The sequence below is a fragment of the Rattus norvegicus genome, chromosome 1, assembly GCF_036323735.1.
Source record: "Rattus norvegicus strain BN/NHsdMcwi chromosome 1, GRCr8, whole genome shotgun sequence".
Taxonomy (NCBI): domain Eukaryota; kingdom Metazoa; phylum Chordata; class Mammalia; order Rodentia; family Muridae; genus Rattus; species Rattus norvegicus.
The window spans coordinates 162,055,562-162,083,182 of NC_086019.1; the positions used below are offsets into that span (position 1 = coordinate 162,055,562).

At 49.9% G+C, this 27,621-nt stretch overlaps 1 protein-coding gene across 7 annotated transcripts; it reads right to left on the reverse strand.

The window, feature by feature from the left end:
• Positions 1–15,897: 15,897 nt before the first annotated feature.
• Tsku (tsukushi, small leucine rich proteoglycan) lies at positions 15,898–27,411 on the reverse strand. 7 transcript variants are annotated; one of them, XM_039113189.2, is made up of 3 exons: positions 27,074–27,228; positions 25,942–26,220; positions 15,903–18,337 (listed from the first exon to the last, which is right to left on the reverse strand). In XM_039113189.2, exon 3 carries the CDS (start codon positions 18,327–18,329, stop codon positions 17,268–17,270), a length of 1,062 nt encoding a protein of 353 aa, XP_038969117.1. In that variant the 5' UTR covers positions 18,330–18,337; positions 25,942–26,220; positions 27,074–27,228; the 3' UTR covers positions 15,903–17,267. The 7 variants fall into 7 exon arrangements, with proteins under 7 accessions (NP_001009965.2, XP_038969117.1, XP_063118870.1 ...); XM_063262800.1 differs by lacking the exon at positions 27,074–27,228 and adding an exon at positions 26,883–27,010; NM_001009965.3 differs by lacking the exon at positions 25,942–26,220 and having other exon boundaries at positions 15,898–18,337; positions 27,074–27,207.
• Positions 27,412–27,621: the final 210 nt, after the last annotated feature.

The window sequence follows — 27,621 nt, forward strand, 5'->3', positions numbered from 1 at the left end:
GTGAAGTTTTCTTCTATGATTTTATTGAAGATATTTACTGGTCCTTTGAGTTGGGAGTCTTCACTCTCTTCTATGCCTATTATCCTTAGGTTTGATCTTATCATTGTGTCCTGGATTTCCTGGCTATTTTGGGCCAGTAGTTTTTTCTGTTTTACATTATCTTTGACAGTTTTGTTGATGATTTCTATGGAATCTTCTGCTCCTGAGATTCTCTCTTCTATCTCTTGTATTCTGTTGGCGATGCTTGTATCTAAGGCTTTTGGTCTCCTCCTTTGGTTTTCTATATCCAGGGTTGTCTCTCTTTGTGCTTTCTATATTGTTTCTATTTCCTTTCACCTGTTCAATTGTGTTTTCCTGTAATTCTTTTAGAGATTCTTGTGTTTCCTCTCTAAAGGCTTCTACTTGTTTACTCGTGTTTTCCTGCATTTCTCTAAGGGAGTTCTTTATGTCTTTCTTGAAGTCCTCCAACATCATGATCAAATGTGATTTTAAATCTAGATCTTGCTTTTCTGGTGTGTTTGGAAATGCAGTGTTTGCTTTGATTGGAGAATTGGGCTCTGATGATACCATGTAATCTTGGTTTCTGTTGCTTGGGTTCCTGTGCTTGCCTCTTGCCATCAGGTTGTCTCTGGTGTTACCTTGTTCTGCTATTTCTGACAGTGGCTTGATCGTCCTATAGGCTTGTGTGTCAGGAGTGCTGTAGACCTGTTTTTCTGTTTTCTTTCAGCCAGTTATGGGGACAGAGTGTTCTGCTTTCAGGCGTGTAGTCGTTCCTGTCGACTGGCTCTCAGCTGTCCCTGTGGGCGGGAATCAGAAGGGCCTGCCCCTACTTCTCCTAGGTCCCTGTCCACGGGGGGTGGGGGGGACCAGATGACTCTAGGTGTTTTCCTCTAGAGTCAGAAATGTGGGCAGAGCGTATTTTCCTGTGGTTTCCCAGGCGTGTCTGCCCCTCTGAAGGTCTAGCTCTCCCTCCCATGGGATTTGGGTGCAGGGAACTGTGTGACCGGGTCTCTTCAGATCCGGGCGTAGTCTGGACCTCAGGGCTCCTGCATCTTGAGTGTCCCTATCTTCCTGTTCCCGGAGGCTCTATACAGTTTCCTCTTGGGCCAGGGATGTGGGCAAAAGTGGGCAGTACTGGCAGTCTCTCCTGCCCTGCAGTCTCTGGAGTGCCCACACATCTGGGCGATCAGCTCCCTCTTCCATGGGGTTTGGGAGCAGGGAGCTATGGGCCCAGATCAGTGAGGTTTGGGTGCCAGCTAGAAACTGGAAGTGTCTGGTCCCAGAGGAATTTTGCCTTTGTGTGTCCTGAGTCCACCAGGCAGGTCACTTGGAGCAGAAAAGTTGGCCTTACCTCTGGTCTCAGGCCTGAAGTCGCTCCTTGGGGCTGGGTTTCAGCTTTCCCTATGATGGCTTTTCAATTCTTAGAGGAAACATTGTGAGCAATCTTAGCTCAGGAAGATCTGTTGCACCACAGCAACACTTCCAGCTCCTCGACAGTCTCTTCCCATTACTTTAATGCTACTGATGGATCTTTGGATCATGGCTAATGCTTTTGTAAATAATGAAAACAAATACTCTTGAGAGTAGGTTTATTATTCATCTGTGAAGGTTTCATAAAAAGTGGTGGTTTTTGTTTGTTTGTTTTTGTTTTGTTTTTATTTTTGTTGTGGAAAGATGGCTCTTACTAAGTCGCATAAACTGCTTCAAACACTTGGGCTTCCAACACTGCCCACCTTATCCTTCCCAGTAATTGAGTAAACTGGTGCAGGCACTGTGTTTCGCTCAAGATGAATGTTTATTTTTGTTTGTTTGTTTGTTTGTTTGTTGAAAATGAGGCAAGAGATAGAGAAAGCAAGCACATGCATACCGTGTACATGTGTGGAAATTAGAGCACAGCTCTCAGGAGTTGGTTTTTCCCTGCCGCAACTTCAGGTCATCGGGCTTGCCAACAAGCGCCTCCACCCAAGCCATCTCATGCCCTAGGGAAGCATTTTTGGAAGTGGAAGCACTGCTGCCATTTAGTTTCCGGTTAGGGAACTTCCCTTTAGCAGTGCTGTGTGTCCTCTCGCTATCTGGATCTGGAACAGCCTCCTCTCAGCTCCCTTTAGGAGTCCAGGAAAAACACTGCGGCTGGGACTTCCACAGTGTGAGAACTTGCATTTCTTTACTGGGGACAAGTGTCGGAGCCAGCTGCAGGGGAATCCTGATTCCCAGGAACCCTCTGAGACCCCATTTCTTTCCTTCTTCCCAGTCTTCCCACCCACCACATCAGTAGGCTAAGTTCAGGGACCAGACTTCTGCTCTCTGCTGTCCTCTCTCTTAGTGTGTGGGTCATGACCCTTTCACAGGGGTCATCTAAGACTATCAGAAAACACAGATATTTACACTTAAAACCTGGCAAAATTACAGTTATGAAGTAGCAATGAAAATGATTTATGGTTGGGGTCACCATAACATGAGGAACTATATTAAAGGGTCATAGCATTAGGAAAGTTGAGAACCACTGCCCTAAATCAATTTAACTCCCCCTCTCTGACCATGGCGACCTCATCCAAAGGGAGCCAACAGTGCTAACAATGCTGTTTCTTCACAAAGCTTTTGGGAAAATCAAAACCTACTGTAGAAGTGCAAATACTTTGCAGTAGACATGTCAATGCCACATGTTTTCTCTTATAAATGGAAATAAGATTTAAAGTGATGTGTATGTGTGTGTATGTGTGTGTGAGTGTGTGCATGTGTGTGTGAGTGTGTGTGTGTGTTTATATATTACATGTATACTACATCTATATATCTACAGGTCATAAAATTAAAAAAGGGTTGTGAGAGAAGAGGAAAGGCTCCGAAGTGAGATGGGAAGTCTTAAGAAAGCAGAAGGGGGACTGACTCGGAGAAGGAAGAAAATCAGCTGGAGGGCAGGGGAAGAACTCGGGTGGGCAGTGAGGGAGGGGAAAGGAGAGCGAAGTGTTATGACACATATGTAATGAAGACACTGCAACCAAACATGCTGCCTTGTATGCTCACCTAACACATTAATAGAAAAGGAAGAGAGAAAGAAAGGAAGGAAGGAAGAAGAGGAAAGGAAAGAAGGAGAGAAATGAAACAAAACAGGGCCAGTGATAGCAATCCACACTTTTAATTCCAACTCTCGGAAGATAGACATTGGATCTCTGTGAGTTCAAGGCCAGGCTGGTCTACGTAGTGAATTCCAGGCCAACCAGGACAACACAGAGACAGTTTCAAAAGAGAGAAGGCGGGAAGGGGTGCAGGGGGAGCAGGGAGGAAGGGAAAGAAAGAGCAAAAGAAGTAACAGGCACACTGCTAACTAGGGTGACTTTTACTTTTTTCACTTAGTTTCTCCCTGCATTTTGGACGCATGGCATTTGTTTCCTTAGTGCTCCTAATTGTCAGCACCCAACCCTAATGGGTCAGGATGGGGAATGGCTCTGTTTGTAGGGACACAGAGGATAGGCAATCAAAAGAACTGAAGTGCCAGGGTCTCACCAATGTTCCTTATGAAGATGCTCCCAGTGTTGAAGGAGCAGTTGACCCTATGCTGAGGGCTGTACCTAGCTACCTTGGTAACGCTTTGCAAAGAGACTCTGGGTTTGGTGTTAAGGTTGTATCAGTGCCTGGGCAGCTTACTGGCTGATTTCCATCCTTTAATTTGAGCCAAGTCCTTGAACAGCCCCCTTCCTCTACAGGTGGCAAACAGCCTTGCTCTTTAAACCCAGATTTTATCACTTATCAGTTATGGGACCTGGCCAAACTATTTTCTCTCTCTGCTCCTGTTTCTTATCTACAACTGTTTCTCTGATAAAGCAAGAGCGAAGCCATCGCAGGGCTGGATTCTCCAGACTCCCTTTTGTTGATGAGGATTTTGCTGTTTGTTCCTTCATTTGTTTTTTGGTTTTGTTTGTCTTTTGTTTAACTCCAAAACAGTCCAAAACTTTACATTCATTCTCATCGACACCTTTACCACCGAGTTGCCATCGTCAGGTTGATGGCAATGACTTCCTCTCTGGCCCCTCTGGCCAGCTCCATACTCATAACGCAGTGATCTCTGTGGCATCCAGTCCTCCTCTGGATGGCTGAGCTGCCTTCTCTCTGTGGGGCGGAGTGCACACCCCCACAGTGGAGCCTCCTGGGCAGCCAAGGCCTCTGTTCTTGCTCTGTTGGCTTTACACTGTGCCCCTTACTCATGTGTAAGGCACTTGGGTTTCCTTCTCTGGGAAGTGTCCCTGTGGGTTTTGCCTACCCTCCATTCAGACCTCAGTTCAGATGTAAGAATGCTCCTGATTCACTCCTATGAACGCTGATTTATTGCTTCTGCACCTTTCTGGCAGTATTTACTATGGTCTTATTTACATGTCCAGGCAATGGACTATGGGCTGTCCCTTCCCCACCAGATACCAACCTCTAGAACATCAGATACTTTAAGTCACTGATCTCTCCTCAGTACCCATCCCTGGACTTGGACACAGAAAACTCTAAAAACAAACAAACAAACAAAACAACAACAACAAAACACACACACATACACATACACAACAAAACACTGTTAGAGAACATGGATTAATATTTTTGGATTCTGTGAAGAAGAGAGTAAGAAAGTTCTTGTAGCAAAGGGGACTATGTGAATATAATGGAGTCCCTGGTAACCGTGAAAGCTTCTGCTTATCGGATAAGTGCTTCTGCATCTGCCCTCAGCTCTGGACTTGGGGCATCCTCCAACTCACCTGATACCTCCATCAGCAGGAGTCCAGGAAGAAAGCAGAAAAGAGGAGCGCCACCTGCCGGGCATTGACTCCACGACAAGCTCTTAGTCCCGTCCCCTCAGACCGCCGAACTGAATGAAGTTCCCCACCCAACTACGCAGTCACTTTGCTCCTTTTCATTGCTGACCTCATGCTTCTTCAAGACTTGGGATGCTATGGGCACGGGCTGAGTTTAGCCTATCCCCGAGTACCCTAAGACTAGCTGTAGGCCTCTGCCAGATGCAAGGCTTTGAAGGCAAGATGGGGAAGGCGTCCAAGCCCACTGAGAGCTGAGAGCCCCCTCCCCCCTCCCACAACCCTCCCCTCCTTCCTTAATCCATTTGTCACTCTTAGAATGCTGTCACCTTTGACCTGGAGTTTTATTTTTCTTGTCATCTCTCACAGGTCCACTAGAGAAAGGGTTTACCCCACATGAGTTAGCCTCCTGCGTGTCCTTTTGGCCAGCCTGCCAGCTACATCATCTTGGTTTCTCTATCTCTTCTCTCATTTTTCCTTTCCTTTCCTTTCCTTTCCTTTCCTTTCCTTTCCTTTCCTTTCCTTTCCTTTCCTTCCTTCCTTCCCTTTCCCTTCCTTCCCTTCTCTTCCCTCTCCTCTCCTCTCCTCCTCTCTTCTCCTCTCCTCTCCTCTCCTCTCCTCTCCTCTCCTCTCCTCTCCTCTCCTCTCCTCTCCTCTCCTGTGTCAACACAAATCACTCCGAGAGAGAACGGAGGGCAGTTGGATGGGGGCTGGTAACACACATCCCTGCCCTGCTTTCAAAGGCTGTGTAAGATTCTTGTAAACTCCGGCCTCAGCTATGTAGTAGACTCATCTGGATCTGCTTGTTTTAAGACCTGAACCCCACCCATTCCCACACCATCCCCCACCCGTGTGAAAGTTTAAAAATTATGTAATCCAGAAGATAAACTATGAGGCGCTTGGGAAAATACGGTGGTTTCCGGGTCTTCCTGGTGCTCTGGGATTATCCTTTGCACCCCCGCTGCTGACAAGCCCAAGCTGGGGCATAGACCTCCTAGAAGGAGCAAAGATAGCCTAACCTGAGGCTCTTCCCTTGCCTAGCAGAGGACTGAAATGATGAGCCCTATCTTGTCAGGGCAGGGGTGGGTGTAGGGGATGGGGTGGGGGGAGAAGGCAAGGGTCCTGAAGCCAGACATAGGAGGGACTTGCCTCCCAGGAAGAGGTTTCCCTTGCCCATGAGCCCATGAGGCCATGGGTGGGATCACTGAGGGCACACTCATCACCAGTAAGAAGAGAGGGCAGAGGTGGGTGTAGGCCAAGGGGCTAGAAAGCCATAGGTAGCGTTCACTGGAGTCAACTGCCCTAGGCCAACTCCAGACTGTGGGGCAACCTTGCTGCCTGAGGCTCTGGCATACGCCTTGGAGAAAAAGAGGGCACAAAAGGGCTTCCCACTGGCGGGGAACAGAAACAAACACTCGAAATCTCAAAAACGTGTTTCTTTCATTTATTTTTATTTATCTTTGTGAGTATGAGATGATCTTTTTTAAAAAGTAGATTTATGGACAGGTGCAGAGACTCTTTTGGAACCTCCTGCAGGATCGTGTCGATGGCTGCCCAGGGAGAGCCACAGGTCCAGTTCAAGCTCATCCTGTTGGGCGACTGCAGCACCGTTCGATGGTCATGAAGTGCCACTTGACAGGCGAGTTTGAGAAGTAAGCAGACACGCTGGGCGTGGAGGTGCATCAGCTTGTTTTCCATATCAAGTTCAACGTGTGGGACACAGCCATCCAGGAGAAGTTCGGGAGGCCTGCGCAATGGCTACTACATCCAAGCCCAGTGTACCATTTGACGTGACGTCAAGAATTACTTAGAGGGCTGGAGAGATGGCTCAGCGGTTAAGAGCACTGACTGCTCTTCCAGAGGTCCTGAGTTCAAATCCCAGCAACCACATGGTGGCTCACAACCATCTGTGATGGGATCTGATGCTCTCTTCTGGTGTGCATCTGAAGACAGCTACACTGTACTCATGCATAAAATAAATAATTTTTTTAAGTTACTTACAAGAAAGTACCTAACTAGCATAGAGATCTGGTACAAGTGTGTGAAAACATCCCCATTGTATTGTGTGGCAACAAAGTGGATACTAAAGACAGGAAAGTGAAGGCAAAACCTTTTGTCTTCCACCAAAAGAAGAATCTTCAGGGCTATGACGTTTCTGCCAAAAGTAACTACAACTTTGAAAAGCCTTTCCTCTGGCTTCCCAGACAGCTCACTGGAGATCCTAACTCTGTGCCCTGGTGTCGGGGCAGTGCATACACCACCTCGCTTAGTAAGCAGGTCGCACATGTCACTGGGAGGCTGAAGGAGATGGATGGGCCTCAGAGTGAATGTGGCAGTTAAACACACCTTCATTTTTTTTGGACTTCCATATTTAGCTGTTTGGAACAGAATTGTTTCCTTTCTGAATTTCAGAGATAAAACTGCTGCAGTGGCCTCACAATATTCAGTGGTGAAATCTTGTTTGTTACTGTCGTCCCCATTCTTTTCTTTTAGAATCAGAATAAAGTTGTATTTCAGATAATCTAAACAAGTGAATCATCCCTTGTTTACCAGGATCTCAGAGCTGCTAACAAGAGGGAGCTTGTGCCATAGTATAGTTTAAAAATGCTTTTGCTTATAACCTGAGGTCTGTCCAGTTATGTTCTCCTCATGTCTACTTTCATAAACATTTGGATTGTTCTGTGGTTCAGTTAGGATGTCTGCCCTACCTGCATTTAGCCAGGTAGTTTAGTCTAAGAGAAGACCTTGTGTAAAACATTAGATGTTTAAGGATTGCAGTTGACAGTTTCTGTAACCTAGGCCTTCAGAAGTTAGAACCGTAGTTGGTGGAAGCTTGAGGCCTTTCTGAGACGTGAGTATTCCATTTCATTTCCATGTCTAATGTTGGTTCTCTGAGCTGTCCTTTGCTTTCAAATGGTGGCTCCTCCGTTGAGTGGTAGTCTCAGGAGGCAGGGGCAGGAGGGTCTCTTGAGTTTGTGGCCAACCAACTACAGAGCAAGTTCCAGGACTGACAGACGTGTCTCAAAATTTATGGTAGGCTGTTACAGTGTTAGAGCAGCTGAGCTGTCTCCCAGAGGGCTTATAGGTTGTGCAGGAAAGGAAATGTTAGTACTGCTTCTGCAGAGTAGGGCGGGATTCTCTCATGTGAAAGTGTTGGTTGAAACTTTATCTTAGGTGTGTGATCCCAGCAGAACTGTGCTGTACGCAGAGCTGTACAGTAAGCCCTTCCGTGTGCTCTGCTGGCCCAGGCTACCAAAGTTCCTAGAAGGGTGGATACCTTTACAAGGCTGGTTTTTTTTTTCCATTCAAAGAAGGTAGAGTCACTTAAACACAATGGGGAAGGTGAAAGGAACCGGAGCTGTGCTCTAGCCTCAGCAGACTGATTTCAAGACTCAGTGTGATGTACATGCTATGCTACAATCAGGCCAAGACTCTCTCCACTGACTGGGACGAGACCTGGTTTAGATGTCTTGAACTAATATAATGTGTGTAAACCACCATATTAATAAGGTATAGAATGGGGCTGGAGAGATGGCTCAGTGGTTAAGAGCACCCGACTGCTCTTCCAGAGGTCCTGAGTTCAATTCCCAGCAACCACATGGTGGCTCACAAGCATCTGTAATGGGATCTGATGCCCTCTTCTGGTGTGTCTGAAGACAGCTACAGTGTACTTCTATATAATAAATGAATAAATCTTTAAAAAAAATAAGGTATAGAATGTAGAACTGCATAGCTTTCTGACTTTTGTTACAGTTAAATGTGGGAGCTGCTTACGTGTGTTTAACCAGAGATTTGCATTATTTATTGGAAGAACTATCCAGGAATATATATCATTCCTGCTTTGCCTCAAAAAAGATTTATTCATTTTCTGTGTGTCTTGCTTGCATGTATGTACCTGTACCACATGCATGCTTGGTGACCATGAAGGACAGAAGGGCACAGTATAGGCTGGAAATGGAGTTCTGGGCGTTTGTGAACCACCATGTAGGTCCTATGAATCCCAGGTCCTCTGCAAAAGCAACAAGTGCTCTTAACCACGGAGCCATCTCTCTGACCTCTCTTTCTTCCACTATTTAGATTTCTTTTTATTTATGTGTTATGTGTATATATGCACATGTGCAGGTACCATGAGGACCGGAAGAAGACATAGGATGCCCTGGAGCTGGAATTATAGGCAGTCGTGCAGCATCTGACGTGGGTGCTGGGGACCAATCTCAGGTCCTCTGTAAGAGCAGGAAGCACTCCTAACTATGGAATTGTTTCTCCAGCCCTGCAAAAGCTGCCTTCTGCCCTGAGCTTGAAATACAACTTGAAAGAGTTTACCCAGGAAGCTACTTAACCACTCTAGACCTAACTGCCAGTGACTGACTTATTTGTTAGTTCACCAGATATGTATGACACCTATGTATCAGGCCCTAGCCTGGGCATTAAGGACCCTTTAGGGCAATGGCTCTCAACCTGCCTAATGCTATAACCCTTTAATAGTGTTCCTCATGTTGTGGTGACTCCCAACCATAAATTATCTTGTTGCTACTTCATTACTGTAATTTTGCTGCTATGAGTAATATGAATATCCATGTTTTTGAGTAGTCTTCGGCGAGCCCTGTGAAAGGGTCATTTGACCCCTAATGGGCCATTCCCCAAAGGTTGAGAATCACCGCTTTAGGGAGCAACAGTATATCTGTTACTGTTGCTGTCCTCAGTATATCTGACAAATCCACTCAATGACTGCATACCTTTAATCCCAGCACTTGGGAGGCAGGGGCAGGTGGATCACTGTGAGTTTGAGGCCAGCCTGGTCTACAGAGAGAATTCCAGGAGAGGGTGATGTGGATGCTGGAGCTGGGGAGATGGGAACTGATCAAGCTGAGGGATGAAGACAGTGAGGCACTCACTCCCTGTACTCCAGGCCCTCCGGTAGCCATCTTCTTTCACACATCAGCAAAGGGAAGGTCGGTCTAGAGCCCCTGCTGAAAATACTCAGGACCCCGATCTCTGCCAAGTCTGTCTACAACCCCTTTCTCCAGCCTCATGGGCCACTCTCATGGTTTTTGGAGTGTGGGACAAGCTGAGGGAATTCCGGTATCTGTGTGATGAGAGAATATTTAGAGCTTGAGCCAAGTGCGACTTTCCTCACATCTGTGGGAAGAACAGAAGCTTCCTCTCTGCCTGGAGCCCCTGGGAATGCCGCCAGGTTCCCACAAGCTCCCCCTACTCTATTCTCACTTGCTCTTTGCTCCTCAGGAAGTCCCTGGGCATGAGAAAGCCTCTAGGGGAAGGTAACCACCCAAACAGAACAGCAGACTTGGGTCAGTCTGGCAGGGAGAGGGGACTGGCAGGGACTGACAGGGACAGGCAGGGAGAGGAGAGCCAGGAAGGGGAAAGGGCCAGGGGCTCTGTCTGGGAGTTGGGGTGGGAAGAGCTGAGCCCACAGGGGCATTGTGATACAAGCAAGCAAGTAGAAGTGCGCTTCCAGCTGCATTGGCTCCTGGGACACTTTAAACCACCAGCCAGGTAGGGCTCTTGAAAATAGCGGTATTTCAAGAACATTTCTTTTTTATCTAGAATTTTCTTTGAGTCTTCAACCACCCTTTTCCCATGGCTACATTAACAGGAGGGCAGGAATGTGGCAGCAGGCTGGGGGCCTGTGGGGGCTGTGACGGGGGTTGAATTCGCTGTGAATTGTGCCAATTCAGCACGAGTTGAATCAGCCTAGAACAACAGCCGTGTTATCTGCTTTTGATTCCGCAGCGGGGCAGCGGGGCAGGTCTCAGCTAATTGGCTGGTCAGCTTTTGCTGGCATTGGCATGAAGGAAGTCAGCTAGGGTCTTCAACTTGCTGGGAGAGAGACTGAAGTTTCTCTTTCTCTTCATGTAGTTCTGGAGGCTTCCTACATGTTCTCAGTAAACTTTGTACAGGGCTAGTCAGAGTTCTCAAGGCAGCAAGCCAGATCCTCTGAAGACTTAGGTCTTACATAAGCTGAGGTGGAAAAGTCTATGTATGTATGAATATCCGTTGTGAAGAGTTTGCCTAGCATACCAAGGCTCTGGGTTCTATTTCCTTGAACCACAAAAATTAAAAGTTTAAAATTAAACAAGGAAATAAAACAAGATAGGTTTAACGTGGGTCATCTTCTACATTATCCTGTATTTAAAGTAACCTTTTTGTTCTGGGCATGGTATCATATTCCTGCCTGTATATACTTGCAGCCCTCAGGAGGCTGAAGCGAACTCCGGGCCAGAATGAGTAAGTTATAGGGTCAGACCCTGTTTCAAAAGATAAAATATGGGCTGTCAGAATGGCTCTGAGAGTAAAGGTGCTTGTCGCCAAAGTTGGCAGTCTGAGCCTATCCTCAGGAACAATATGGTGGATGAACAGAATGAAATCTTGCAAACTGTCCTCTGATGTGTGTACATCCATATAAACATAAATGTATATAGAAATGTAATTTTTGAAAAAGATGAAACAAAATAAAAATACACTGTTCTAATCAAAGTCATAGGGGTGTGAAGGGCAGGCTGTGAATACCGGAAGCCGGGGGTTCCTGGGGCCACTAGTCTGATGGGGATATCTCATTGACAGTCCAGTGGCAGTACAGGGAGGGGTGTGATCCTGTCTTCCTGCCACCTTCTTTGTGGGCCTTGTCATCTTGCCTCTAGTGTTCTAGTCTTCCCCTTAGGAAGCATTTCTAGGGTGGCACACCTTGGCAGTGGGTCAGGTGCCTCTTTGGCTCCATGAAACAGTGCATGTCCTACTTGTAGGCTCACCCGGACATACTGAGTCCTTGCCCATCATGGAGGAGCCTCAGACAACTGTCATCACTTAAATCAAAGAGCAATGGTGGTTTTCAGGCAAAAGATGAGGCTGTTCAGAAAGAAAAGGGACAGGGTCAGGGTTTCCCTCAAGTCTAATGGGTCAGTTGTAGCTCCTGAGCCCAACCAGAGAAGTCCCTAAGTGTGATACTGTTCCCCATGGGTATCTCCCCCCTGGGAGCTGGCACTCCCAAGAAAAAACAAAAAAGGAAGAGAAGGAGGGGGAGAAAGAAGAGGAGGAGAAAAGAGGGAGGCTTGTGAATTTGGCCAAGGCAGAGGGTGGTTCAAAATAAAAGATGGATATTTCATGAATGTAGCACGTAACTGTCCTGTAAGCACCATGTCAAATGTTTGCTGGCATCGATTTCCCTGAGAGGGGCCACTATAGCCTTTTTTTAAAAAAAAAAAAAAAAAGAGAGAGAGAGACTATGGCTAAAAATGAGGGTGAGTGATTTCCCCTGGACTCAGCAGTGCCAGATTTTGAGGCCAGATGCCCTCTTTCTGGAACTGTTATTGGGGTGCCCCGAGAGAAGTTGTTGGTCACTCTTCACTAGGGAATCCAGCTTTTCTTTTCTCAAAGGGGGGCTTTCCACCCTAATCCTAGCAGGAGAGTCAAGCCCTCATTCATCCCTCGGCTTAGTTATCACCAGCCACTAAGAATCAATTAATTAGAAATTGTTCTTAGCTTGATCTTTCAGGCCTCCAACCAATATTTTTCTTCTGTGTCTCCCTGTATCAGTGCACATGAATGTGATGTATGTAGTATATATGTACATATGATATATGTAGTAGATATACGAACATGTACATACACCAATATGACATATACTGATTTTCCCAGTTTGCCCAATGAGTGTGTGACATAAAATGACAAAGTGTCGGTAATTAGAGAACACAGGAGGAAATCCCAACCAGCTCGGCAAACGCAATAATCCCCCAAAATGCAATCTGTAGTACTTAAATAAACAAAAGGTAAGATAAGGAAAAGAGAAAAGCCAACAGGGTGTGTGGCTCAGCTCAAGGGCCATGTTTCTGTAGGTGCATTGAGGATGGACATTAAGTGCTGAGCACAGAGCGCAGTATTGATTGTTACCTGGGACACCGGGCAGCAGTGTACGGTCGACATGACCGGTGTTGGGCACCTTTTCTTTGTGGATACTAGCCATGAGTCATTATTGATAGGATAAACATTTGCTCCCCAGTAAATGTTAGCCAAGAAGGAATGCTGACCCTCCATGGGCTGGCCTCTGGGTTAGCCTCTGATGACCTCTGCTGTCACAGACCTCACCTTTGGAAGGAGCTATGTGTGTGTGGACTTCACATGCAGGGACAACGCCTCTGCCTTTCACATCCATGTGGGCTTATCTAAGTAGGTGGCTCGTGAGTTGGTCTGATGGCACTTGCATGGGAGTTTCTGCCTCGATGCTACTCTTTCTGAGTGCCCCTTGGTTCTGTGGGTATGGGGGAGCAGGGGACTGGAGTGTGGCTACACCAAGAGGGGAACTCCTGTTTCTGAAGATCTCAATGGGCTCTCTGAAGCAGAGAGTTCTGTTGTCTTCACCACACTAGGCAAGCCTCAGCTTTCTCTACTAATGAGATGACCAGAGCCCAGGATGGTGGCTTCATGGAGGGCGGCACCTTAGAAGGAGCCCGTGCTTGCCTTCCGGCTACTCTTGCCATCCTGAAATTTTAAACACTTCTGAAGAGCAGACTCAAGTTCTTGCACATTGCGTCCCAGGTTGTGTAGCCAGGTCTGAAGCACAGAGTGCTGCCCCCTGCTGGAGGACCTAGGTCTGTGCCTCAAGAGGCTCACACCTGTGAAAAGGGGCCAAGAGAAAAAAAATCTAAAACATCTGTAGCTTTGACCTCAGCTTTTTCTGCTTGAGGGTCTATACAACATGGCCTGATAGGATCTACTTGGAGTGGCATAATCTCCCCAATTTGCAACAGAAAACAGCTTCAATCTAATGGCTTTTTGGCGTTTTCTGAGCACCTTCTGCTTTTGAATTCTCAGAGGCCTCACTCCTGAGCAGTGACAGGCAAGATGATGATGGTATCTGGTAAATGAAGGCAGGCTGATTTCCTCGTTTATATGGTGTGATGGTTTGAATATGCTTGGCCCAGGCAGTGACACTATTAGGTTTTGCCTTGTTGGAGTAGGTGTGGCCTTGTTGGCGGAAGTGTGTCATTGTGGGGTGGGCTTTGAGAAAGCCTCCTCTTAGCTACCTGGAAGCCAGTCTTCTCCTAGGGGCCTTCAGATGAAGGTGTAGAGCTCGTATCTCCTCTTGTACCATGATTGCCTGGACACTGCCATGCTCCCTCCTTGATGGTAATGGACTGATGAACCTGTAAGCCAGTCCCAGTTAAATGTTTTTATGAGTTGCCTTGGTCAAGGTGTCTGTTCACGGCAGTAAAACTCTAAGGCGTGTGGTGACCAAAATACTGGGCGCAATTGTAAGGAAGAGAGGAAAGGTGCTTCTGGGACACCTTATTTTGTGACTGCCATAGTCTTTGACTTCACTTCCTGTTCTTGTGAACAGAGGTATCTTCACCCTCATTTTTCAGGCTCAGGGAAGTGACACAATCGGTTTGTGATGAGTTCAGGATTTTCTGTGTGATGAACCCTTTGAATCCAAATTAGAATCTTTGTACGAAGTTGGAGACTGTTTGCTCTAACACACTCTTCCTAAGTGCCAGGATCTCTGGGGGTAGGGGACGACCTATGAGTGCATCTGAACAGCAGAAGCTGAGAATAGCACTTAAAGCCTTCCTCCACCAGTCCATTTAACATGTGCTGTGGCCACCAGGTGGCGCTGTGGGACAGATGCCTCTCCAGAAGCACTTCCCGTGAGGCTTTAGGCCTAAGGCAGGCAACCGGCTGTTGGCAGTTTCTGAACATCTCATGTCACAGGATGAGGCTGCAATCTGATGTCTGTGCCCTCACCTTCACTCCAGGAGCTCAAGCCCTGTCCCATTTCTTTAACCTTTGTTACTGATTTTGAGATAGGGTCTAATGTAACACAAGCTCACCTCCAGCCTTGCAACCCCGGACCCTCATGTAAGCCATGGTGGTCCTGCCTCTGCCTCAGGAATCCTGCATCACTGGTGAGCACCAGCACTGGTCGCTTCAGCCTGAATGCTGAGATCTATTTTTCCACTCTTAGGCTTTGTCCCTGTTTTTAAGATTCCTATGTGTGGACAGAACTTCTTAGCGAGATCTTGTCTCCAAACAACAGAATTCCTTCCACAAGCAGGGCTTTGGGAGGGCCCAGGCCTATTGTGTAAGAGTACAATACTTCCCCAACTCCTCCATTTGAAGCCTATCCTGCCTGATCTACAGGGCTGCCTACTCCCCACCTCACTGACCGGGATCCTCCCAGCTTGGCTCTTTCTGCATTGATCATGTACCCTGGGCTCAGAGTTTCTAGTTGATAAATCTCCCATGGTGGCCTTATTGACAAGAATGTCAGCTCCCTGGATGGATGCCCATTGTTGGAATGTTCTGGATTCTGTGCCATCAACCCTTCACCCATGACCCTTCCTGAGTGCCACCTCCTTGTTCTGGTCTGCTTGTCATGAGAGATACAAGTCCCCCACTAGGCTTTCACTGGCTCCGAGTTTTTCTTTACCTAGGGACCCTGTTGTGTCCCCCTGGCAGAAACCCCAGCTCAGCACGTAGCCTGGTGTCGAGCAGGTATCAGCAGCATGCTGTTGTTGGTGTCAATGAAGGTGTTGGATACCTCCCTAGACTGCCCAGTCAGAATCAACCTGTTGACAAGCCAACCTGGCCTACAAGAAGCTGGAACTGAGCTGTCACCAAAGGGTGCTGTCACTGGAGATGTGCAAACAGGAGTGACTGTTCCACAAGAGCTCAATGCCATGATGGGCAAAGTTGACCAACAGGAGTTAGAGAAAGACTCTGGGAAACTCCTAAGGCACATTAGGAACTGGTTGTCCAGGTGAGAAAGAGCTGAGGGGCTCAGGCAAGGCAAGGACAGAGTCCTACGGCTCTACCCTGAGCTGAGGCAGGGGTGTGCAAGGCCTCAGCAAGCTCACCTCTAAAGCTGGACAGATGGCAGGTGGAGGTGGAGTGGCATGGATAGGGGTGAAGGAAGTAGATGGGGTATAGGAAGAGGGTTGGTCCACCCAAGTGGCTGGCTGTCTCCCATATGTTGTCATACACCCCCAATTCTGGAAGGCTTTTGGCCTTCTCAGGGAGAATAACCTGCTCAAGATGGGGTCTGATTTACCTTTGTGACCCCAATCCCAGTCCAGTGATTGTCAGCAAATGCTAGTCCAGTGATGGAAAGAGCTCTTACATGTGTTTATTAAACCAAGGACCAGTCACGGGGTGGGCTGGGCTGGGCTAGTGTGAGAAGACAGAGCTCTCACTGACTTTTGAGCATCCCAGGGACCAGCCCCAATGCCCACATGGTTACTGATAGCCAACTGGCTTCTTCCCAAGATCCCCAGCCCACACCCAGAACAGAGTCTTACAAAAGCGAACAAATACATTTATCTTCCTTTCCATCCCCTGGCCAGCAGAGGTGGGGGTTAAACAGTTCATTTTAAAAAAGACAACGACTCATAAAATGAAAACAGAAGAAAGAATCCAGAGCTGGAGAGCTGAGATGTGGCCCTGGCGGGGAGCACAATGTGCATGGGAGACCCTTTCTGCCATACTCTTGGAGGGGGAAGCGGGTCTTTGGGCTCCGGCCCATGGACACCAAGCCCACGAGTCCCTTGGAGCTCATGGCCACATGGTCACAACTGCATTGACTTCTTAGAAAAGCATCTTAAGACTGTGTCCCTGGGGAGAATGTGTATGTTTCCAGTCTTGATGTTGGGGGTCATCCCAGAGTAAGGAACTGACAGGCTTGAGACTGAGGTGCTCCAAGCTTCCTGAGGCTCTGAAAGGGGGACTGACTACGCTCACACCATAAGCTGGCCACTGGACCTAGAGTTCCCACCTCTGTGACCTTGTTGTTGCTACTGCTGGGCACAATGGAAAACAGTACAGACAATAGTAACAGGGTACCCAGCAGGGGAAGGGAGGGTGACAGAGCTCTCAACCTCAACAGGAGGCTGGGCTCCTCTCCAAGACCCCAGGTTTGCTGTTCTCAGTCCCATATTACCATCTGCCCCACAAGGAAAATGGGTTTGATTTTCTTTCTAGGTTCTTTTATCTTTAAGATTCCAGGATTCCACGAGAAAAAGAAGAAGTAGGCCTCCTGGGCCCAGAGCAAAGAAGGTGTGACTATAGACACTGGGCTCAAAGAGACCTTTAGCCCAACAGACCTTAGTCAGCCTTTGCAGTGGTGGTGCTCCCCTACGGTCCTTACATCATGGGTCAGGTCAGTCTGGGCAAAAGGGAAGGCACTTAGAGATAACTGGGGCAGGGCTCAGGAAGGGACCAAAGTCTGGTTTGGCATCGAAGTCCCTTTGCTCATAGCTCAGGGAAGTGAGCCGCTGAGACAAGCGGGCAGATTCTGTTATTGGGTATAGGCCCTAGGTATGAAAACTATCCTTGGCCCACATCTTCACTGAGATGGCTGCCACTTAGACCTGTAGACACTCCACAGGCATTGGCACATTAAAATATTAGTGGGGACCTGAGCAAGCCCAGGACAGCAGTCTGTCAAGTGGCCTCAGGCCACACCATTCGTCACAAGATGTCTGGGCCCCTGGCAGATTCCTGGGTGTCTCCACAGTGCAGGACTACCTTAGGGCTGGAACCGGGTTGGCGGTGGTAGGCACCCTCCCGTACCAGACGCCGGCACTGCACATCTTGGCCTACACTGACACTCTGTAAAGCAGGGAGGTGATGTAGCAGCGTCTCAGGCAGGGGCACCAGGCTGGAGCCAGACAGGTCTAGTTCTTGCAGCAAACCCAGGCCTGAAAATACCTCGGCTCCTGCCCACTTGAGCTTGGGGTTACCAGACAAGTCCAGGACCTGAAGGCCTGGGAGCTCTCGGAAGCCATGGGGTGGTAGCTGGAGGATACCCTGTAGGCTTGCCAGTGAAAGGTGGGTGAGGCCCGCCAGCCCCATGAAGGCGCCTGGGTTGATGGTAGCCAGAGGGTTCCCATCCAGGCTCAGGTAACGCAGGGGTAGGTCTCGGAGATTGGGCACGGCTCGGAGCCGGTTCCAGGACAGGTTCAGGCTCTGAATGGTAGGTGCGGACAGGCTGGCCCTGGCTGGATAGGGGAGCAGGCGGTGGATAAGATTGTGGGATAGGTCCACGTGCAGTGCCCGCCCCTGGCTGTGGGTGGTGAAGGCAGATATTGAGACCTCTCTAAGTCGATTATGGCTCAGGTTGATATCACTCAAGGGGGAGCTGGTGAAAACCTCTGCTGGCAGGGCTGCCAGGCCATTGTGACTGAGGTCCAGTGACTCCAGGTAGCGAAGGCGGGAGAAGGCAGTGGGCGTGATGCTGGTGAGGAGGTTGTGACTGAGATCCAGGCCAGCCAGTGTGGTATAGCCTGGCCCTCCCAGGACTGACTCATTCACGGTTTCTAGCCGGTTGGAAGACAGGTCCAGGTGGGCTGTGTCCAGAGGGATGGGCACAGGCACAATGTGGGGGCCCAGGCTGCTGCAGTCCACTCGGATCAGGCTGAAACTGTCAAAGAGGCCAAACGTCTCTTCCTCACACTGGCAGCCAGGGAAACATGGCCGAGTTGTCTGCACTGTGCCCAGGGCCAGCAGTAGCAGGAACAGGGTGCACAACATGGTGACACCTGGAAAGAAAGCTACAGGTGAGGGGTGGATGCAGACACTCATATCCTGCCCTATAAGACACAGCCCACGTGTACGGACCCTGCTGGAACTTGTCACAGCTCCTAGCCTCCCCGAACACTCGTAACCCCTAGTCCCTAATCTTCTTTGCCCTCAGTCCCCACATCTGTATGGTTAAGGGTTGGGACAGGTGGGTGGGTCTCCCACTAGGAGCATCAGATGCAAGTGGCCTGCTCTGACCGAAGTAAAGGTACCTGGACATCTTACTGTGAAATCTGTTAGACCAGACAGTCTCTTGGCTGTTTTTACCATAACTGCTGATCTGAGGCTCAGAGGCTGCCGGAGACCCAGGAATGCTAGAGAGAGGACTTCACAGGGCAAGTGTGGAGTTGGGGGTTTCATTCGCCTTTGCTGAAAAGAAACCACAGGCTGGCTGCTGGGTTGGCTGCCTCGGAACATCGTCTCCTCTAACCCTCACAGCCACTAAGAGAGACCTGAGCTTTGAAAGGTATGAATACAGCTAAGCACAGTGGTACTAGGTAGCCAGGATCCTTGGCTGACGGCTCTTCCCTCTACCTTAGCTGGTTCTCCACAGTAGCATTTTCCTTTCCACATGAGACCCAATGTCCAGACTCCCAAAGATGCTTGCGAGACATGCACCATCCTTACCTGTGCCTTACATAACATAAGCTATCACAGCCAGGTCACCTCTCTGCTCCCCCTCTTTTTAACTGTGAAAGGTGGTTGCTTGTTACCCCATTGTACAGAAAAAGAAACGGAGGCCCAGAGAGAACAAGTGCCTCACCATCGAATTAGCACAAAACAGAGCAGAATTAGACCCAGACTTGCTCAGTTCTTCCTGCCTCCAGCAGGCCTGGTGGGAAGTAGGGCAGAATCCAGGAAGGGTTTTCCTCATAGGCAGATGCTACAACTCAAGCCACTCACCTTGACCTCAGTTCCTTCTGTGAAATCACAACAGAAGCCACTACATATGTCTGACACCATGTATGCTGTCACATCTAAGAGTCACATGGTCCCTACCAGGCACACTCAAGGTTTGCATTCGCATGCCGGGTGGTATTAGCAGAGAACCAGAGAGCTATGTACTGAGAACATCTAAGCGCCCCCTACCCTGCTAGGTGGCCACTTAGGAGACAGAAGGCTCTTCATCTGGGTGGCCTGTCCTCCTGCCTGTCTCCCTCTCATGGGCCTCCAGAGAAAGAAATAGGGGTAAAATGGGAGGGACAAGGACCTGCCCACCTTCTAGGCTGGGGGTGGGGAGCAGCTGGGTAGCATTACAGGCCCTGCATGAAACTTTAAAGGGGCAGCCACTTGATCTGCACTCTGGCTCCATGCTGGGCCAGGGAGAAGTGGGGCTGGCCTATTCTCTCCTACCCCCAACCCTAGGGCTCTTCTTGCCCATTCCTTTCTTTTGTAGAGACCAATTTGAGGATTAAACCCAGCCCAGGTGCATCCTGGTCCCAGAAAGGCAGGACAGAGTGTTCCAATGTTTGCGCTAAGAGGAAAATATTAAGTTGCTCCAGGCCCCCTTTGTTCCCCAGGGAGCTCTTCCAGAGCTCATTACCCCGACCCCTGCCCCGCCCTCTAGCTAAGCTGATCAGCTCCAACCCACTCGGCCTGGGGTTTAAATAAACACCACAAAGGGCCCCAAAATCACCCTTTGGCTCCCAGAGGTGATTATACAATGCATTCACAAAATGCCAAGTGACTTCTCCTGAACTCTAGCTTATGAAACCAATGGGGCAAATACAGCCCAGATGTGGCTCTCCTCTGGGCCCCAGCCCTGTACTCTGCACAGGGTGGCAACGTCTGTCCTGCCATCCTCACGCAAGTTAACAAAGCCCTGCACCCTACATCTGTGAAGAGCCTCCCTCCCACAGCCTTCCCTGAAGAATCTGGACCTCGGCAGTGGTCCTCACAACGAGATAAAGGAGACAGGAGTGCAGTGGAGGCCTGCCTAGACAACGCGGGTGATAAATGCACTCGGCCAGAACCTTGCTCCTCTGTGCCATGAACATCTCCCAGACCCCTGCTGTCATACTTGGACCTGGGGAACTCTAGTGGGAAACAGGAAGTGACACAAGCCCCTCTCCTATAGACCTCAGGTTTGCCCAATGAGACCAACTGTCTCATCCCCCATTACAGGATCTGAAGGGCCACTTACTAATATTTTGGAGGCACGACAGGGGAGATGAAATGGAAAGGCCAGACCTTGGAAGAGCTGCCGTAAGGACTAGACATGTCCCCCTATGGAGGGTGTGCCCAGTGTAGCCAGGACACTGACAGATAAACAGCATGGGCTGTCTCTCTAGGATAGATGTCAGAGTGCCCCATCATTGCTTCACTACCCTCCAGGACGCTGATAAGAAAACACTGGGGCAACTCTGTGTTGGGACAAGTCCCAGGGGAGAGTCAAGCCATAGGTCTCTGTCACTGTTCTGCCCTGGACTGTTGTGACCACCAGCCAAGTCCCACCCCTCTGGGAGCCTCTGTTTCCCACCTTCACAATATAGGGTTTAGCGCCAACCCCAGAGTTACAGTTTTAAAGCTGAACCAAACACTAAGCACGAAGCACATGACTAAGCCTTGGTGGGTGTGAGTGTGTGAGATTGTTAGGGCCCCCTTCCCACCCACAGCAACATCTCAGACACAGGAAGCTTAAGTTCTTGTGACTTTTCACAGTTTTATGTCCAGGAGTTTGAGTTCCTCATCTGTGTTACTGTATTAATGTTGCTCAGCTTCCATTCAGGGACCTCTACCCTGGGAGAAAGGGCAGTGCAGACAAGCAGGCAGCGCAGACATACGGACAGTGCTGATAGGCAGCCATCAAGGATGTCTGGGGAGAAGAGAGATCTCTAGGTCAAGAGATCTTTTCTACAAAGCCTGACCTGCAGATGAAAGACATCAGAGGATCAACAGAATACAAGGCAAGATACTTCACACGGCACTGGTGTGGTAGACAGCAGGTCCTGTGAGGCCAGACATGAGCTATTTTAGGGCCCACAATGTCAAGTCCACAGTGACTCTAAAGAAAAGTAGGCTGCTGGCCCGTGAGGCCAAGCATGGATGGAGTAAATGCTACAAACCTGACAGCTCCAAGGGGCTCCCGACATCGCATCCCTGAGCCATGAGACAGAGCTGGTGACATCACTGCCCTGGGGGATTGTAAAACTACTGAGATTACTCCAGAAAGGCCTCTGAAAGTTGGAGATGCCCTTCTCCCCTCCCTGTCTGAATCCCCTTAGGGACTGGACCCTCTTTGTCTTCCGGGTAGCAGCTTTCCTGCAGTCAGTCAGCTGTTTTTCACACTGTCCACAAACAGAGAGAATTCCAGGCTCCTGGGCTGCAGAGTCCTTGGAGATGACCGGTGAAGTGACGGGAGGCCCAGAGGGGCATTAAGGGAAACGCAACAGCAGAGCAAGGCCCAGTAGCTGAGACCCACCACCTCACATGGTCCTTGCATCACACACATCTACCCGCCTGCCCCTGCCTGGTAGAACAAAGCACCCTCTGTCTCCACAGGCTCCCACCACCCCTCCCTTCAGGCCTCTCACACCTCAAGCTACCAATAGGCCTCCTTCAGAGGGTACTGAGAGAATTTACATTTCCAACATAAGATGCCAGCAGCTTGGGACAGAGTACCGCCTTCTTAACCTAAGTATCCTTCCCCAACTGAGGTGAAAGTCAGACCTGGTGGCAGGGAGGAAGCAACAGAGACCCAATAAGAAAGCCACAGGGGTTGGCTGCCAGACGGACCTGGCTAGGAAGGACCTGGCTGGGAATCCAGCCCTACCACTAGAATCTCAGAGTTCTCTGCAGGAACAAGAAGTGAGGGCTGTGGACCATGTTGTGATGGAGAAGTCTGCTCAGTAAGTGCTTAGTCCCCCGGTGGCTTTCCTAAATCTCCTGGAGGTGGTAACTTATCCTTCCTATCTCTTCCCAGCCAGATTCCTATCTGCAGAGTCAGACTCCAGCAGGTTCACCATAGTTTGCTCTGACCTCTCGGACACACTGTTGGTATCTGCCGATGACGGTCCAACCACCTGCATCTTCTGTGGACACCTCTCTGGGGCTGGGTTAGAGGTTGGAGTCCAGGCTCCTCCTGGGCCTGGTTGCCAAGCCCCTAGTTCAGAGCCACAGCATTTCTGATCCACAGAACTTTCTAGCTTTTTATTAACAACTTCAACAGGGAACCCCAGGAACAGGAGCTAAATGGGTAAGGGGCTAGTTCCAGGTTGGTTCAATGCACAGCACCTACCTAGGACAGGCCTTCCATCAACCTGCTATACCTCTACCCCAGTTGGCCTTGCACCTCACTCCCCTCAGTCAATAGGGATGATAATGAAATCCCCAGGGAAAAGTTTCCTAAGTGTCCTGCCTCCTGACCAGGAAGCTCCAGGAATTAGCATTGGGGGTACATACTGGGAGCCTCCAGGTTTGGCTTCCTCAACAGAACCGATAACTACAAGCACATCAGCTCCCCCATGTGTGACTCCTGTTCCACCAGTCCTTATTATCCCAGCTTATTATCCCTGTCGCACAGGCAAACATCAGCATGCTATTCGGTCGGGTAATAGAGGAACCAGGAACCAGACCCAGACACTCTAGCTTCTAACCCACAATTGGCCTCGATGGGGAGTGCGGATGGCTGCTTAGAGTTGGTAATGCTAGGCTGTAATGACTTGTTTACCTATCTGTCCTTTGTGGGCAGAGAGGGGGAGTTAGGGTTTTTAATTTTTAACCCTGGATCAGGTACTTTATTAATATATACCAGGTATTGTTGGCTGGGGGTTGCTGGTGCATGCCTTTAATCCCAGCACTTGAGAGTGAGTGGTGGGAGGATCTCAGTGAGTTTGGGGCCAGCCTGGTTCACATAGTAAGTTCCAGGGCAGCTGGGATTATATAGTTTGTAAACAAACAAACAAACATGTCTAAAAGACGTATCAGGCACATAGAAGGCAACAGTGTCACCAAAGGACACTTCAGCCTGCCCCATGCATCCTCAGCAATTATGTTTGCTCACCCTGTGAAACCAGGAGGTTAGAAGGCATTGCACTTGTCTTAAGGCTGGCTAAAGAGTCTGGAGAGGTTCAGTGACTTGTCCAGAGAGTCACGAGGCCACTGATGAGACAAAGGCAGGATCCAGGTATTCTGAATCTAGCATCTGGCCTCCTTCATGGTATGAGTGGGACCTGGAACTTCAATACCCTCCCACCCAAAGAGTGCCACCCACAGGGTGATAGACAAGGTCCCAAATGCTATTTTCTCCCTCCAGCTGATCTTTGGGGAAATTGTCAAGTTCCCACTGAACTGAAGTAGCACAGTAAGAATAAAGGGAGAGGCTGCATAGGACAAAAGAAAGGGGATCTGAAGACTGGGTACCAACCTCACAGGATTCCATGTGACTGTGAGGCCCTGTATGGGTTACTTAGAGAAAGCAAGGACCCAGCCTAAGCTGGCCCCAGAGGGTCTCAGAGAGTGTTCAATCTTTCCTCTGTGGGTGACAGCAGGGCCAGAAAAGAGATGCTAAGACACATGGGATGGAGGAGAACCCAGAAGTCATCCCTGGAGGTCTTGGATTCTCTCAGTGTCCCATTCAGGGTCCTGACCAAGTTCCCCTGGTTTCTGGGAAGGTGACAGAAGCCAGAGGAAGCTGAAACGGTGAATGTCACCTGTGGCCAAATGAGAAGCTGGCATCAAATCAGCAGTCACTCCTGGATAGATAGGTCACTGTCCTCTTCCTCAAACTGGGCAGCCACCTCACCCTGCGTAGGTCACACTCAAGAGAACTCTGTAGTCCTCTGACCTCTGCCTCTACACACTGTCATAGCTCTAAACAAGTGCCACGCTGGGCACCAGAGGATGGCTTCCAACTGAAGATCAAGCCCCCACCATGGTGCCCCATATAAAACCATTCCGAGAAGAGAGCCTCTCAGGCCGGATGCCTGTCACTCCCCAGGGACCTCTTTCTTTGCACAGGCTATTTCTTTTGACAAAGATGGTAAAGCCCCTCTCCCTTTGTCTTCCACAAATTCCCACTTGTCTGATTCAAAAGCTACCTGTTCTGTGAGGCCTTCCCAGACCAACCTGGCTTTCAACTCCCGAAGGAGCCCTGGGTATGGCTGTCTAAGAATGTACCCAGTTCCTCTCTAGTTTGGATACTCGAACGGCAGGGGCAGAAACTAGAGGACTAAAATGACAGGGACACAGAGGCCTCCTTCTGCTTGGATGCTTCCTGGAACTCAGGGTTTGACTAAATGGTAAAACCAGGTTTAAGATAGGGGTTCATGCTATTTCTGCCTCCGCTTGAATTCACACAGTGTATGTGACCAGACACCCTGAAACCACATTATTTATTAGTGTAAATAATATTTTTTTATGCCATTTACCAGTGTATTTATAACACACCGGTGAAACAGGAGTCAAAATCTCCCTTGGAAGGAGCCTGGGAATCAGACAGGTGACATGACACACACCAGGTGACAGAGGCAGGAGGCTAGGGAACGAGGGAGCACAACTCCCAGACGTCCTAATCGGAAGACATGCAGCACCCTGTCTCCAGACAGGCCTCCCAGACTCTAGAACCATCCAAAGGCCAGAGTTAAGAATGACCAACCACCACCACCACCACCAATATCACCCCTGTCACTCCCACATGGTTCTGCTGTCTCCAGCAGCTTTCTGCACACGGGCTCAACCTCAGATATCAAACTGATGCTCAGTGTTTCACCTCTGTCTTCCCTCCCAGTCTTTGGGTAACTCCTATTCCTTAACACCCAACCTTGCACCCTCTGCCTTTTCCAGAGCACACAGAGCCCCGAAGCCTGTACTGTGGGAGGCCTTTCCAGTCTCTGCAACCCCTTGGGAAATTTCAAACCCCTGAGTACAGTCACCTGCTCTGCCAGGTCTGCTCCTATGGAACCTGTTTCTCTTAGCACTTGCTTTGGCAGGGGACTTCCAGGGTGGGACCAGCTGTCTTCAGGAAGTATTCCCAATACCCAGGCTCGGAGCCCGGAGAAGGGATGAACCCAATCAAGTACATTGTCTCTGCGCTGAGCCAGAAGTTACAATTAAAAAGAAAACTAGTGTGGATTCAATCTCTTGCCCAGTCTATTGTTTAAAAGATAGCAAGACTAGCTTTTGCCTTTACACGGGTCCGTGGAACAATGTAGGTGGAAGCCCTGTGGACTCAAGAACGCCAGCCTTCCTAGGAGTAAATAAATGCCTGGGAACACAATTGTTTCTAGACTCAGCTATCTCTGGTAATCAGGAGAATCAAGAGAGTACAGAGACCATCCACACTCTATCTTTCATAAGGAAGGACTAGAAAAGAAAAGGAAAGTGGCCCTCTGTTGCCTTTCCCAAGTTTGTCGTCCCCCCACCTCCACCCCAAGGGTAATAACTGACCAAAGTTCTTAGTTAAAGATTGGGGTGGAGGGTTGGGAAAAAAAATGTTTGATTTATCTTTGACACTCAGGATCAAAAGCTCAGACAGGATGGAGCCCCTCCCACTCTGGGGGCTTTGCAAGTCTAGACTTATCCGAAAAGCTAGCATGGAGCAAGAAAGGATCAAAGATTGAGTCACCTCTGGGCCCGGCCAAGTGTGGGCGGGAGCCGCTTTCAGCTAAGCTCGCCACGCTGGTCACCACCACTTGTGCGCTCCGCTCCCGAGGGATAGAGTTCTTCTCACTTCATCCACAACAGTGACCGAATCTCAACGGGTTTCAGCCACACGCCCGTATCCTACGTGGGCCATTGGCGTGCCTTTCGAAACTAGTGTGTGGAAGGCCTCTTCTCATCACAGCCCAACCAGGGACAGGGGCCACAAGCAGGCCGGATGCAGGCAAACCGTGGCCTTTCTAACCTACAGGATCGGAAGGTTCGTCCCCTCACACTGGGGTCCGGTTAAATGCAGAGTGGAACTCAAAGCCAATCATGTCTCTCCACCAAGCAGACATATCTCCATCCACACTCTGTCCCAGGGGCGCAGAGAAGACTACTGCCAGCATTGCGCTACTCCGGGGTCTCCAGCCTCAGGCCAGAGCCCAGACAAGCGGTGTCCCCTCCCCCTCCCACTGGGGTCCTGTAAGGGTGTCCTGCACACTCCGCCCAGTCCTGGCCGGGGCCAGTCGCTAGGCACTGCTGACCACCCCCAACCCACCGAATCCATCCCGCGGCTCAAAGGACCTCCGGAGGTGAGAGACAGAAGGGCTGCCAACAGGCGTTGCCGGAGGAACCCAGAGAAAAGTTTGAAGCCAAGTAGGGGGAAAACGAAGGACAGCAGGGGAACAGAGTCTGGGCAGCTTCAGGCTCTCAGTTCGCACATACCCCACGGATACTCAACCCAGACACGTCGACAAGCCTAGACCACGTATGCGGACACTAGGAGCGCCCACCGGTCCCCACAACCAAACGCAAGGCTACAAAACGGGGACACCGGGGCGAGATAGCCATGCAAAGCCACGCACACACAAAGGCACAGGCAGATGCTAGCTTCCGAACCCAAATCTACAAAAGACCCACTACCGTGAGATGCACGTGTTCTTACAAAGACCCTGGAGGCGCCGGCCCACGCCCACGGCCCCCAAGCAGAGCCTTTGTCTTCTGAAAGCCCTCACCCCTGCTCCCCGGACCCTGCGCCGCTGTGGCTCCGTGTCCCGGAAAAGTTGAGGGGCCTCAGCAGGACCCGGACCCGCCCCTCGCACCGGCCTGCTCACAGGATGGGGCGGTGAGGTTGAAGTCCCGGGCTCCAAACCTCCAAACCGGCGCCGATCTCGCTGCGCTTCGGGACAGCACCCACCTGGCAGGTCGGCAGCTGTCGCCTCGGCACGCTCACCTAGGCGACCCGGCGTTGGCCCGTGGGCCAGCGCTTTTCTCGGAGCCCGCACGTCCCGCCCCACGTCCCCGCCCGCCGCCGGGCTCCCCTTGCTCGGCACCCAGTGGCTGCACCGGCTCCGGGCCAGGAAGCTCAGGGAGCGTCGTTAAAGTGCAAGTCTAGGGGGGCGTTTTAGCAGCCCTGTCCCCGCCCGCTGGCCGAGCACGGGTTCCACCCTAGGGAGCGTCTAAAAAGTGTGCGGTTCCCTCCCACTCCACAAGGCCTCTCTCTCTCCCAGCTTCCTGCGTCCCGGATCCCTGCCCCCTCTGCCTTCCTTCAGTTGTGTGTCCTAGTAATCTCAGCAGATGGCCGCTAGGTTGGGAACATCTGGAGGTCGCCGGAGTGTGTGTGGTGTGTGTGTGTGTGTGTGTGTGTGTGTGTGTGTGTGTG